Raw genomic sequence first — 12,026 nt, 5'->3', positions numbered from 1 at the left:
ATCCGCGAGTTTCTGAGAAGCGTCTTTTATCTCTCACTGTTCCCAGGAGATACAGTAATTCTGGTCACGTTCTACATCTACTCTGGAGACATACAAGGCAGATTAAAGACATCTAATCAATTCTCGGTTGGGACGTAAAATAATTTAACCAGGGGAGTTCTTACGACATAATCCTACTGTAACTAGTGTTTTGTACCAAATCCTTCGGTCCATTTTGTACCGATTGGTGCATTGGCGAAATCTAATCTTGTAGTAAATGGGGCGCCAGGAATGGCTATATTGTGAGGACGCAAAACGCTGGTGCGCTGATCGGGGGGGATCCATATAAGCAACTCGCCTCGCTCACCAATGATCCACCCATCATTGGACATGGTCCAGTTTGGAGTAGTATACTCATCTGGGAGTGTTGTACTGGTTTCACCACGGATTGTCCTTGGTATGTTTGTCAGCCCCTCTGATGGATCATTATCCCGCTGGAAGGCAGCTAAAGATAGTAGGGGAAAGTTAAAACATAATTAACGTAGACTGGTAGTGATGTCTTACTGGTTCCAATATCCCAAATACAAATTGTCCCATCCCAAGAACCAGAGGCAATGTGCTTCCCATTAGGAGAGAAGGCAGCCGACCTAACATAGTCTGTATGTCCTTCAACTGGACCCCATATAACACTGCCGGTTGCAATGTCCCAGACCTTAAGAGTGCGGGAATAAGATCCGCCAACAACATACTTTCCATCATACGAATATTCAGTAGATCTAGCATAATCTAAATGGGCTCTGTCTTGACCAGGCACAATCTCGCCAGTTTCAGTATCCCAGACCTGGATGGCATTGTCATAAACTGAGCTGCCAACAATGAACCGTCCATCAGGAGAGAAAGTAGTAGTGGAAACACTTGCTTTCCTTTTAAATACAATGCTACCCGTTTCCACGTCCCATATACAAACAGTGTTATCGTGGGAGCCAGAGACAATGCGAGTGCCATTAGCCGAGTAAGCAACAGAGGTGATGCCACCTGTATGTCCTTCGTACGGTCCTGAGACAATCTTCCCACTAAAGGCATCCCAAATCCGAATTATATGATCGTTTGAACCGGAGACTATTTGCCGTCCATTGGGTGAAAAACCAAGTGATAATATATAGTCTGTGTGTCCTTTAATCGGGCCCACGATTAACTCGTCAGTCTCGGCATGCCAAACCCGGATTGTGCAATCGTATGAACCAGAAGCCACATGCTTTCCGCAAGGTGAAAAACTGAGTGCAGCTACAGTATTGGTGTGCCCATTTTGTTTGTTCGGTGTACCTTCGATAGCATCGGTATCCCAAATGCGAATCGTGCCATCCCGTGAGCCGGAAACAATGCACCTCCCATCAGGTGAGAAAGCAACAGACATGACACAGTTTGTGTGCCCTTCAAACGGGCCTGCAATAACTTCACCGCTTTCAGCATTCCATATACAGATCGTGCAATCCCATGAGCCAGAGACAATGCGCCTCCCGTTAGGTGAGAAAGTAACAGATACGACACAGTTTGTGTGCGCCACTTTCAGCATTCCAAACACAAATTGTGCAATCGTCGGAGCCTGAGACAACATGCCTTCCATCAGGCGAGAAAGCAACAGAACGGACATAATCTCTGTGTTCTTTAAGCGGGCCTGCAACGACCTTCCTGCCTTCAGTATTCCAAATACGGATCGTGCAATCAGCTGAGCCAGAGGCGATGCTCCTCCCATCAGGCGAGAAAACGGCAGATACGACACTCTCTGTATGCCCTTCAAACGGACCTGTAACGACCTCCGCACTTTCAGTATTCCAAACACGAATCGTGCAATCATTTGAAGCAGAGACAACCCATTTCCCGTCCAACGAGAAAGCGACAGAAGTGATGTCATCCATGTGCCCTTCAAGCGGGCCCATGGCAATCTCCCCAGTTTCAACATTCCAAATAAGAACCGTCTTATCGCGTGACCCAGAAACGACGCGCTTCCCGTCCGATGAGAAAGCAACAGACGTGACCCAGTTTGTGTGTCCTTCAAATGGATCCGCAACAACCTCACCACTTTCGGCATCCCAAATACGAATCGTCAAATCGTCTGAGCCAGAGGCGACCCGCCTCCCGTCGGGTGAAAACGCAACTGAGTTGACATCGCCTGTGTGACCACTGAAGATTTTAATACATGTGGTCATCGTCTTAGTTCCTGATCGGTAAGTCTGGATAATGGGATGAGACTCGGAGAAATTTTTCGATACATCAAAATCCTCTTTCGAGAAGGAAAGCATAGAGAGATAGATGTGAGGAGCGCTTTGCGAAATCGGCAAGGAGTAAATGACAGCCAACTTGTAGGCATTCCACAAAAACGATGAAACATCGCTATTGTCCACCTATGGACGCAATCAATAACATACAAGCAAGTCGATTTGGTTGTACTAACTGAAGTCCACATGACAGCATTCAGGAGCGCTCGACCGAAAATGCGACTAAATTGCTTCGTCAGACTGAGCACCTCAAACCAATACAGCATGTATTTGTTTGCAAAATCTGTTAGTTTGCATGCGACGTCCACAGAATACGGAATGTCGCGGAGATGCTCGGCCCAGAACCGGCAAGCATATAGAAGATATGATGGTATGTTCTCTGTAATCCGATCCTTGAGGTCAGGAACATCATCGTTACGAATAAACGACGTCTCCAGATTGCATATATTGAAACGTAGCGACTGCTTCATAACGTCGAAGCATCGAGCCGCAAGTGTGTGTCTCTGAACATTAGTGTCAATAAACCATCGTCCATTACCCGAGCGCTCGGCTGACAAAAGGTAGTCGGCAAACGATGCGTGATGCAACCGCACGGGTTTCCCAGGCTCATAGGAGAGAACAGAATGCAATCTCTGGAGCGTCAGGTGCGACTTCCCTTTTCCAAGGTTCAAGATATCGTTAATATCATCACCAGAAACAGGCTCTTTTCCGAAAAGAATCAGCCCGAGGACCTTCCCGAACTGTTCAACAGACTTCGGATCTTCCCATGCGATTCCCGACTGCTCCAGCACTGTAGCATACAGATTGTCGAGACCGTTGAGCGAACGGATATCAGACACGAGCTCATCAAGTTTTCTAAATGGATCATCGCTATTGGAAACAACCTTAATCGCCGTCGACGCCCAGATGAACAGACCGTCAGCAGCACGACTAAGTTTATCCATCTTATTTAGCCACGCGGACTCATCAAGCACCAGGTCCTCCACCGCCTCGCGCATCTCTTTATCCATGTAAGCCCGAACGTCTTTCTGGCTTTCGATTGAAGCGGGCTCTAGCTTGATCTCGTGTATATGTGATCTGGACAAAAGGGACTTGAGAATATCGTTTTCCGGTCTACTCGTAACGAAAAAGCGGAATGACATCGGCAACTGTGCAAAGTCGACTTTCAGTAGCTCTAAGATCTCTTGCCGTTGCCCCGCTGTTCCACATTCGTCCAGCGCATCGAGAATGATAACTATCGGATCCTTGACAGGATCAACAAAAGCCTTTAATGGTTCCAAGAGAAGCGTCTCGAATTGCGTCATGAGCGTGGAACCGGTAATATTGCTTAGTTTCTTCGCAGCAGGAATAATGAGTGCGGCAAGTTCCGGCTTGAACGCTGCGAGTTGGTAAGCAATCGTCCTAATAATGGATTTAGGCTCTGATTTCCCCCGTTCGAAGAAAAGAAACGCTGCTAAGCAGGAGCCACTGTCACAGTAGTCCAAAATGGAGGTAGCGACAGTGCTCTTTCCAGACCCAGCAACTCCGTTAAGCCAGAGTATATTTGTCTCCGTTGAAGGCGAATGCAGCCATGCCTTGATTTTGTCAAGATATCCGGTTCGTGTGTCCTTAAGGCAACGTGGTCGGCCAAACGTGTCTGACTTGATTGGATCCAATTGTTTCTCAAGCGATTGAAGCCTCTGTTCTTCCACCTGAAACTGTTGCTGCAAACCTATTACATTGTCCCCAATATAGGTAAGGTGCCTTGCATGACATTGTCGACACGCACCAATATCATAGACCTTGATTGATACACCGTCAACCTTAACGGACGTACGATCCGCAGCGGAGGCATTGTGCAGAGCAACACCCGAGTCCACGTCCTGTCTGAAGGCAACGAATTGATCTTTATACTCGTCCATTTTTTTGCCGCTGTTTATCTTCAGTATCCTCTCTAACATGGATATTCATAACTGAAAGATGATCTAGGATAGATCGCGTACCGATGAAATTGCGCGCCGTATATTCTTTCACGAAATGGCAAACCCGAATAGTATGTTTCAGGATATCTCCAATAGACTCCTTAAGCCATGACACCTTATCATGTAAGTCACTTGCGATGCGAGCAAATTCATAGGCACCCTGCATAGCTTGAACTAAGTCGACAAGCTTTTTGTCGGCCTTCCATTGATGGGAAATAACCTGTTTTCACAACCCGGCGTAAGTAAAACTTAACTGCGGTGGGTCTTGCGCAAGAAACCTTGTATAAAGCAGTAGCCGCCGTCCACGCCAGTTTAAGGTACGGATGAATCTAAGTACAAAGCATCATGAGCAGGTCTATGCGAGGTACAGGTGTAGACCTACATCTCCGACAATATCACCAATTGATTCCACGATTTTATCTACCACTTCGACTACCGATCCAACCGCATCGACAGGATCTGCGGCATTTGCGGAGCATGCGATCCGCTCGATATCTTGTTCTGCACACTTGACATCAATCTCGGCACGGCCTGCCTCATCTATTTCCTTGAGGCGCAGGTAAACCCTACCCGCGGGAGCCGAGTTTGAGCCAGGTGGTGCAAATAGGTTCAACGGGTCTCAAAACATGTGTATCTTAGCCTGAATATTAGGAGATTACTGTTGATCATACCTGTGCCGTCAGCATGATTTCTCAGCAGATACGAAAGTTCCATATCCGCACAAGCAACGCAAGAATTGCGCCATTTAGATATTTCGATGACACGAATTTTGAGAATGGAGAATTTGTCCGACAATGAGCTGTGGTGATAGTGAGCAAGTGTGGTGCAGCAAAAGTTGATATACCTACAAAGTAAGAGTGCCATTCCATGCAGGTGATCCATCTGGCTTGATTTCACCAGTTTCCATACATTGTTTACCAAATTCGATTGCCACTTTTAGCCGGCGCGGCTTGGATGTATTCTGGATGCCTGCAAAGCGTTTGACTGAAAGAAAGGTCAGGCAAAGCGTAACAGCGTGATTAGGAGACAAACCCTCGAGGGAGTAGTGGCTGGTAGTGGCTGTGGACATGATCCTCTGGTGGGAGAGGTGGGAGAGGTGGGAGAGGTGGGAGTTAAGAATGAAGACTCGTGATCTGCGGCATCAGCTTCTGCTTATTTAAAGTATCATGATGAAAGCCTACGGTCATTCATCAACACCACCTAACCCACAGAAACGAGTAGACAATGTGTCTGTAGTCTCTATAAGTCCAAATACAGGGATATAGCATGTACTAAGGTGAGAGCATTGTGATTCAGCGCTGCGAAGGATGGCGTCCGGGAGCAAATGCAGTCACTTCAGAGCCAGTGTGCCGACATTTGAAGTAACAGAAGTCTCAAAGTTCGAACAACACTTGCGCACAATTGTAGAATAGACACTTGGTATTATGTTAACGTGAGTAACACCATTATAATCTCTATCGATAATTCATGGCGAATATGTATCGAGGCGAGGACATTGGGATTTATTATGATTTACATCCGCGAGTTTCTGAGTGACTGGGAACTCAGAGAAGCGTCTGATGTCTTCTCTCACTGTTCCTTGTCGTGGGAGACATTCTGGTTACACGCTAGATCTGGACCCTGGACACATATGTATTCGACAGGGCAATGATATAAAGACATCTTTCTGAATTTAGTTCACATTGGCAGGAGTGCTTTGATCCAGCTGAATGAACTCAAAATTTAGTGGCTAGCGGACAGACTTTATGACTCTATTCCTAATATATTTCTTTTAGTCATCGATGCATTGTATACTGTAATGAGTCACAAAACGTTCTTTACCTGTAATTGAGTGCTCAGAAAGATAGAAATGCACTAATCGTTTATTCAACTACAGATTGCGTTGCCTGCCTGCATAACTCATCTCTACGTGTCTTACCGCTGATATCTCTCGCCTTTTTCAGTATGTTCTTATCCCCTCGGATCTGTCTATCGCGCATACATAGCTGCAAAAGGATCCTCCACTCATTGTTGCCCACTTGCAAAGAGCTTCTCCAGCACGTTCACATCTCGCTGCACCTTCTTTAGATATGCCTTCAGCCCCTCCATCATGCCCGCCTCATCAATTGTATTTCGAAATTTTGCATCGAAGTCCCGCTTGTACGAAAGAAATTCGCTCTCGCCGAATATAACTTCTTCGCTGAGACTGTTGAAAGAGACGCATAAGTTAAGCGTGTGCATAGCGGCGGTTGAGAAAAGGGAAAATACTTACCCGAGTTCCTCGAAATAGTTTTTACGCTCAAGATCCCATGCCATTGCTCTTGACAGGCATGATTTCATTTCTCTTCCCACTTCATGCACTCGTTCGCGCTCTGCTCGCGTTAGACCATAATGCAATACACCGGTCCATTGTTCATCTGCGAATGGGTTCCCCTCACGGGCATACTTCGATGGAAAGTACGTGCGCATGACTTTGCCTATGGTGTATGATTTTGGAGACGTCCATAGATGACATATGCGCTGCATAATGTATCCATGTAAATAAACAAATGAAATGTGTTGGATGGTGGCTAAAACTCACCAAGCGGTACAGATTCAACACGACGTCTTCTCGAAAGATCAGTCTCGTAGCCTCGTCCGTTTCTACTGAGGACATGCTCTCCAACGCCCTACACTCCATTCCGTTAAGTAACCGTATATCTGGTTCCTGCTCCTCCAAAAAAGCCTCCTGCAGTCTGAGAGCCGTGCGAGCCTGCTGAGTTGCTCGTTGTCGAACTTCCTCAATGTTTGCGAGTACTTCAAGTAACGTCTGGATATTGTCGCAGTTTAAAGAAGACTCTATAAGCTGTTGCGCAGCGTATAGAAGAATATGTGGCGGTGGGCAGGATGTCCTGTCGACATGTTGGAGAACGTTCTCTTCAAGGTATGCTGTTTAATAATTCAATGCATGCATTAGAAGCATTGAGTATTACTCACAGATTACATCTGTAGGACTGATCTCACCCTCCGTGGAGAATGTCAATGCTTGTCCAAAAGGTTTTTGCATCCCACGCCGTCGAGCACTCAGGAGAGCTAGAGCAAGAATGGTTTCTGAGTCACGGGATGGACGCGTCTCGTCGACGTCGCGTGTTCTGCTTGGTCACGCTGTGACATAGTATTGTGTTTACGTAATTCATTCTACCGCTGGCGCCAGGCGGCTGCACATTGTTTTCTCAGTTCTTGCGCTACTTTAAACTTTTACTCTGAGATTGGTGGTTCCCTTTTCCCAATAACAAATAGCACACTCTGTTTCAGAATCCATGGATGCATGCTCAAAGACGGCCATACTCCATAGCGAAGCATTCAACACAACCCTAACTTGACAACGAAAAAAAAGCTTCCTGTCCACCAAACAATGTAGCACGTTCTTTACATCCTGATGAAAATTCCACAAGTTTATCAACTACAGGACTATTGTGTCATCAATTGCTTCGCTCCTCTCAATCCTTTCTTCATGGTCTCTAATTATGACAACCTCCAGACATTTGCACTTATGCACTGAACACCGTTCATATGCAAGATGACTTAGCAGAAGTGTCCACAGAGACTACATATGCAATTTCCCCCCCTTTTTCATACACAAAGAGGTTTGCTCCAAAATGTTTATTCATATTCATAATAATACACACATTGATTGCGGCAGACGACAATACCGAGTCCGTCAAGAATTGCAAAGAGACAACAAAGCAGGATAATCTAAAGCTGAATATACTAGTAATGCGAAAATCCTTAAATAACGAACACCACCTACTGACCCAGCAACGGCAGTAACAAGAAATGATAAAGTGAGCAAGCGAGGGTCACAACAAGGGATAATCCACCACCACAACAGGCGAGAGATGATGATGGCAGAGGTAAGAGCACAACAACAGGACCAAAGACATAGGGAGCCAGGATCAATGCGAACACGGTGACAAGGAGCGTAGTGGAACGCGAAGAAGATAGATACGCGCAATGAGAGGTGAGTGACGGTCGAGGCGGACGGAACGCGGCGCAATCGGGTCCTCCGTCTGCAAAATTTTGCGTAAAGTTTGAAAGAAAAGCAGGGGTTTTCGAGTTGGGAAGGATGAATGTAGCGCGACGTGATGAAGGAAAAGAGATGTTCGACAATATGCATCCATCGGTCTCACAGAGGTTCGGGTTCGGCTTCACGAATGCAAAATCGGCCGCAGCCACGATCCTCGATCGGTTCTGGCTCAGGTTCGGGAACGGGTTCAGGCTCTGCTTCAGCATCGCGAGTGCAGTTCTTGCCACATCCACGTTCTTCAACTGGTGCGGGCTCAGGTTCGGGCTCAGGTTCGGACTCAGGTTCGGGTTCAGCATCTGCGTCACGAGTGCAGTTCTTGCCGCAACCTGGCTCGGGTTCGGGTTCGGGAATTGGTTCGGGCTCCGCTTCACGAATACAGAAGCGACCACAACCTGGCTCGGGTTCAGCCTCAGCACTGGGCAGACGCTTCACAATGGGTTCTGGCACAGCAATAAGTGCCGCCTCTGCCTCCTGTATAAGGGGGATACTGTATTAGAAATCCAATGCAAATACTAATAATGTATGGGAAATGACTTACGCGAATGCAGAATCGGCCACATCCCGGTTCAGGCTCAGCTTCAGGAATGGGAGCTGCGAGAACTACGACGGTCCCATGTCAGTATGATCCGACGGGGAAAAATGCGGGGAGACACTAAGTAACTCACCAGCAGAAATGATTGAGATGACGGTAATGATTGACAGAGCACGCATGTTGTAAATAAGAAGTTTGGTAGACGTTAGATGATTGAGACTTGGCAAGACACAGCTCGCGAGGATGAGAGGAGTCTGGATCCTTACACTCACCAAGTGGCTTATATTTATAACGACATGAAACCCCCAACCGTCAACGCGACGAATAAAAAATCCAGTTTCGATGCACATAAGCGAGACTCAACAACTGCCTTTTTCGTCACAACGCTTATTTCCCGATTTGGACGTCTCTTTCACGGACGTTGCCGGATTCGTTCCCTTTCATCCCAGAACAGATTGAGCGCGCCAGCGCAAAGGTCAGCGGGAGTTCCTGGGACAGCAACCGAGTGATACCGAGTGATCATCACGTTGGAGGCAAATTCGACTCCAACACTGGCCGAAACCACAACTCTATAAGGAATGTTCAATACGCTGCGAATATCATAACTTTGCAACCGTAGTACTTACTGTTAAGACGAAGCAGAGCTGCGATTGCCACATGTCTATCGTCTTCGGAGGCATGGCGTTGTCGATGCGGACTATGACACGCACCATAACACGAGTGACGCCACTATCCACACCTGCAGTAGAAATGTTGGGAACAGTCAAACCATTATAGAGCAACGACATACGCCTCAGTTCGCAACGATTTGACATCTCCGGTTTGCAGTAATACAAGTACAGCAATCGTCTCAAGTCAGATCGCCGAATTGGCCATCAATCAGGCAAATGCTCCAGACTTCTTGAGAAGATGCATCCGTCGTTAGCGCAAGCTAACACTTGGAAATAGGCCTTGATTCTAGCTCCGTGATACAACCGCTTGCGAACACAAAGGGAACAAACAGCCATCCTGTCAAGTTTAGTAAGCTGAGGAAAGTACGAAATCGAGGTCTGCCAATATCTCGTCCCTCGTAAGGAACGAATGTTGAGAGATAAATGACGAGGCTCAGATCTATTCAGAGTGTCTGCAGATCTAGATGATAGCGTCAGCTACTTAGAACGACAGCTCTCCAAGCCACGAAATCTTTCATAGCGCCAGCACAATTTCTGATGTTTCTTGGTCGCCGCACCCTGTTACACCGCGTCACTCAAAATTGACAGTCAGATCCCACCAGTCTTCTATCCAGGCCTTGCATCCGAGATCTTGGGTAATATCGACAGAAGCATCGAAGTAGTCCCATTTTAGCACCCTGAATGCACTTTGGCCAAACCTTGACGAACCGCCACGGAAGGACAGCGTTACGTAATTCCATTCAGACTTCAAAGAACAGAAAAGGGAACAAGCAAATGTCTAGCGGGGGGAATAAGAAGGACCAATGATATGAGCTATCCCACGCCGTTTGCAAAATGCCCTTTGGTGTAGAAGAGTATAACCTAAAAATAGTAGATAAGAGAGCAGCACAGGACTGTGATGCATGGGCGATGAAGAGCCAGAATTCCACAAGAGAGAGCACTCACTGCCTACTTCTGAGATATCGATTCCATGAGGTAGCAGCCTTTGGTGATAATGCGTGAACCAAACATCTAGATCTGGTTGGAAGCCCGGTTACCGTCGATGAGAAATTGGACATAACCAACTACTTCAAATCCTCCCTGAGCTCTAGCTTGCTGTTCTGCGAAAGCTTAGCCAGGTACGTCCCTAGAAGGAGCTAGACCAGTGGTAGATCGCAGATGAACTGCAATTCCGCCACCACGAAACCAAAGATCAATCATCACTGCACGAAAGATGTTGCATACCGCTAGACCGAAACCCAGAGTGGTCCACGATAGATGCGTTGCCATGTGATAGGGATTGGGGACACGAACTTCGGACTTCACCTCAGTATGGCTACACCGCGCTTGCCGACGTCCGATATTTGAACGACTATTGGCAATTTCCAAGCCTATTTGTCTGTAAGACGGAGGATGAGACACCCGTCTCATGTGCAACCACCTTTCTTGCGCTCCTGCATTTCTGAGAAGGACCGCGACCATAAGCTAAATTGGTATCATATCATCGAGAAGGGAACCAAGAACTGAAATATAACTTGACTCGGAATGGCCGTTCATCCCGAATCGTAACACAACACCTTCAAAGGTGAACGTGGTAGTGCTGTTTGCAAACTACACTCGCTTAACAACATTCGTGCTTCACCCTCTTCATAAAGGTGGTGTTGGCCCTGGCAGTGGGTGGGTTTTGAAGGTACACAGCCTGAACGTATATCCTCAACTTGTGCGGTCTAAAGACACCGACTTTAGTGAGACACCATCATTGAATTGAAGAAGTCAGTCAAACTTACAAACAGAATATTGTCAGGCTAAGTACTACACTCCCACCCATCCAGTAAACCCATTCCAATAGATGAGATTGCAGAATATCTTGGATAAGGACGTAAAGTACAAAGGACCATCAGTGCCTCTAGTTCAGCCATGCCTCGAGCTAGTCTGCAGTTTTTAGTCGCGTTCCGCCTATCAGCATCACCACAGTTATTCTCTCCTACGTCTTGCGTGAGCCAAAGAGTCCTCTGTTCAAAATAGAGCGGCTACGGTCAAGTCCCTAAGGCCGGTACCATGCCACAGTAACAAAATGCGAGTGACAAGCAGTCTCCCCGACAACGCCAGACTAGAGGCACGGTGAAAGCGACAAAGAGGGGGCATGGTGGGCTCAAGTTAAGAAGGAACGTTGGCATCAGCCTTTGAGCGGAACTATATCTATGTCGCTGGACCTTTGCTCGTATTCGTAGAATGCAGAGATGCCCTTTTCGGGCGAAGACAATAACATGATCGACACAGTAGCTTTTTCTGGCTATGGCCATAATTAATGATTACGTAATGCAACCTATTAATGTTAGAATATGACTAACGTCTACAGCCTTTCCGGAAAATGATGGCAGTTGCAACTTTTTTTTTCTGGCACCTTCCTGATATAGCAACTCCCCAGAGGTACTGAGAGAACAAGGCTAACACTCAATAATCTCTAATTATATCTGATTTTAACACTCTAAGAGTATAAATGCTACTCAATTATCTTATATTTACTATGACTTATACCAGTTATGATCAGGTTCAATTTAAATCCAGGTAAATATGTTTACT

The 12,026-nt window shown here is 46.6% G+C and overlaps 3 protein-coding genes across 3 annotated transcripts; all 3 read right to left on the bottom strand.

The window, feature by feature from the left end:
• Positions 1-126: 126 nt before the first annotated feature.
• On the bottom strand, positions 127-5,285 carry FOMMEDRAFT_164790 (WD40 repeat-like protein; the record flags this gene model as incomplete). Its single annotated transcript, XM_007261902.1, has 11 exons — positions 127-484; positions 544-1,582; positions 1,629-2,381; positions 2,432-3,966; positions 4,024-4,188; positions 4,238-4,436; positions 4,495-4,545; positions 4,599-4,834; positions 4,888-5,015; positions 5,065-5,200; positions 5,249-5,285. 11 exons carry the CDS (start codon positions 5,283-5,285, stop codon positions 183-185), a joined length of 4,581 nt encoding a protein of 1,526 aa, XP_007261964.1. The 3' UTR covers positions 127-182.
• Positions 5,286-6,153: 868 nt separating this feature from the next.
• FOMMEDRAFT_144145 (uncharacterized protein) lies at positions 6,154-7,246 on the bottom strand. The gene is made up of 4 exons (XM_007261901.1): positions 7,172-7,246; positions 6,777-7,123; positions 6,468-6,715; positions 6,154-6,401 (listed from the first exon to the last, which is right to left on the bottom strand). The coding sequence occupies exons 1-4, from the start codon at positions 7,239-7,241 to the stop codon at positions 6,221-6,223; spliced, it is 846 nt and encodes a 281-aa protein (XP_007261963.1). The 5' UTR covers positions 7,242-7,246; the 3' UTR covers positions 6,154-6,220.
• A 594-nt stretch (positions 7,247-7,840) lies between these two features.
• On the bottom strand, positions 7,841-11,589 carry FOMMEDRAFT_138065 (uncharacterized protein). The gene is made up of 6 exons (XM_007261900.1): positions 11,231-11,589; positions 9,584-11,170; positions 9,420-9,532; positions 8,927-9,362; positions 8,800-8,861; positions 7,841-8,732 (listed from the first exon to the last, which is right to left on the bottom strand). Exons 4-6 carry the CDS (start codon positions 9,141-9,143, stop codon positions 8,361-8,363), a joined length of 651 nt encoding a protein of 216 aa, XP_007261962.1. The 5' UTR covers positions 9,144-9,362; positions 9,420-9,532; positions 9,584-11,170; positions 11,231-11,589; the 3' UTR covers positions 7,841-8,360.
• Between the last annotated feature and the right edge of the window lie 437 nt (positions 11,590-12,026).

Source organism: Fomitiporia mediterranea (assembly GCF_000271605.1).
Source record: "Fomitiporia mediterranea MF3/22 unplaced genomic scaffold FOMMEscaffold_1, whole genome shotgun sequence".
Taxonomy (NCBI): Eukaryota; Fungi; Basidiomycota; class Agaricomycetes; order Hymenochaetales; family Hymenochaetaceae; genus Fomitiporia; species Fomitiporia mediterranea.
This window is presented reverse-complemented; position numbering and strand designations above follow the sequence as displayed.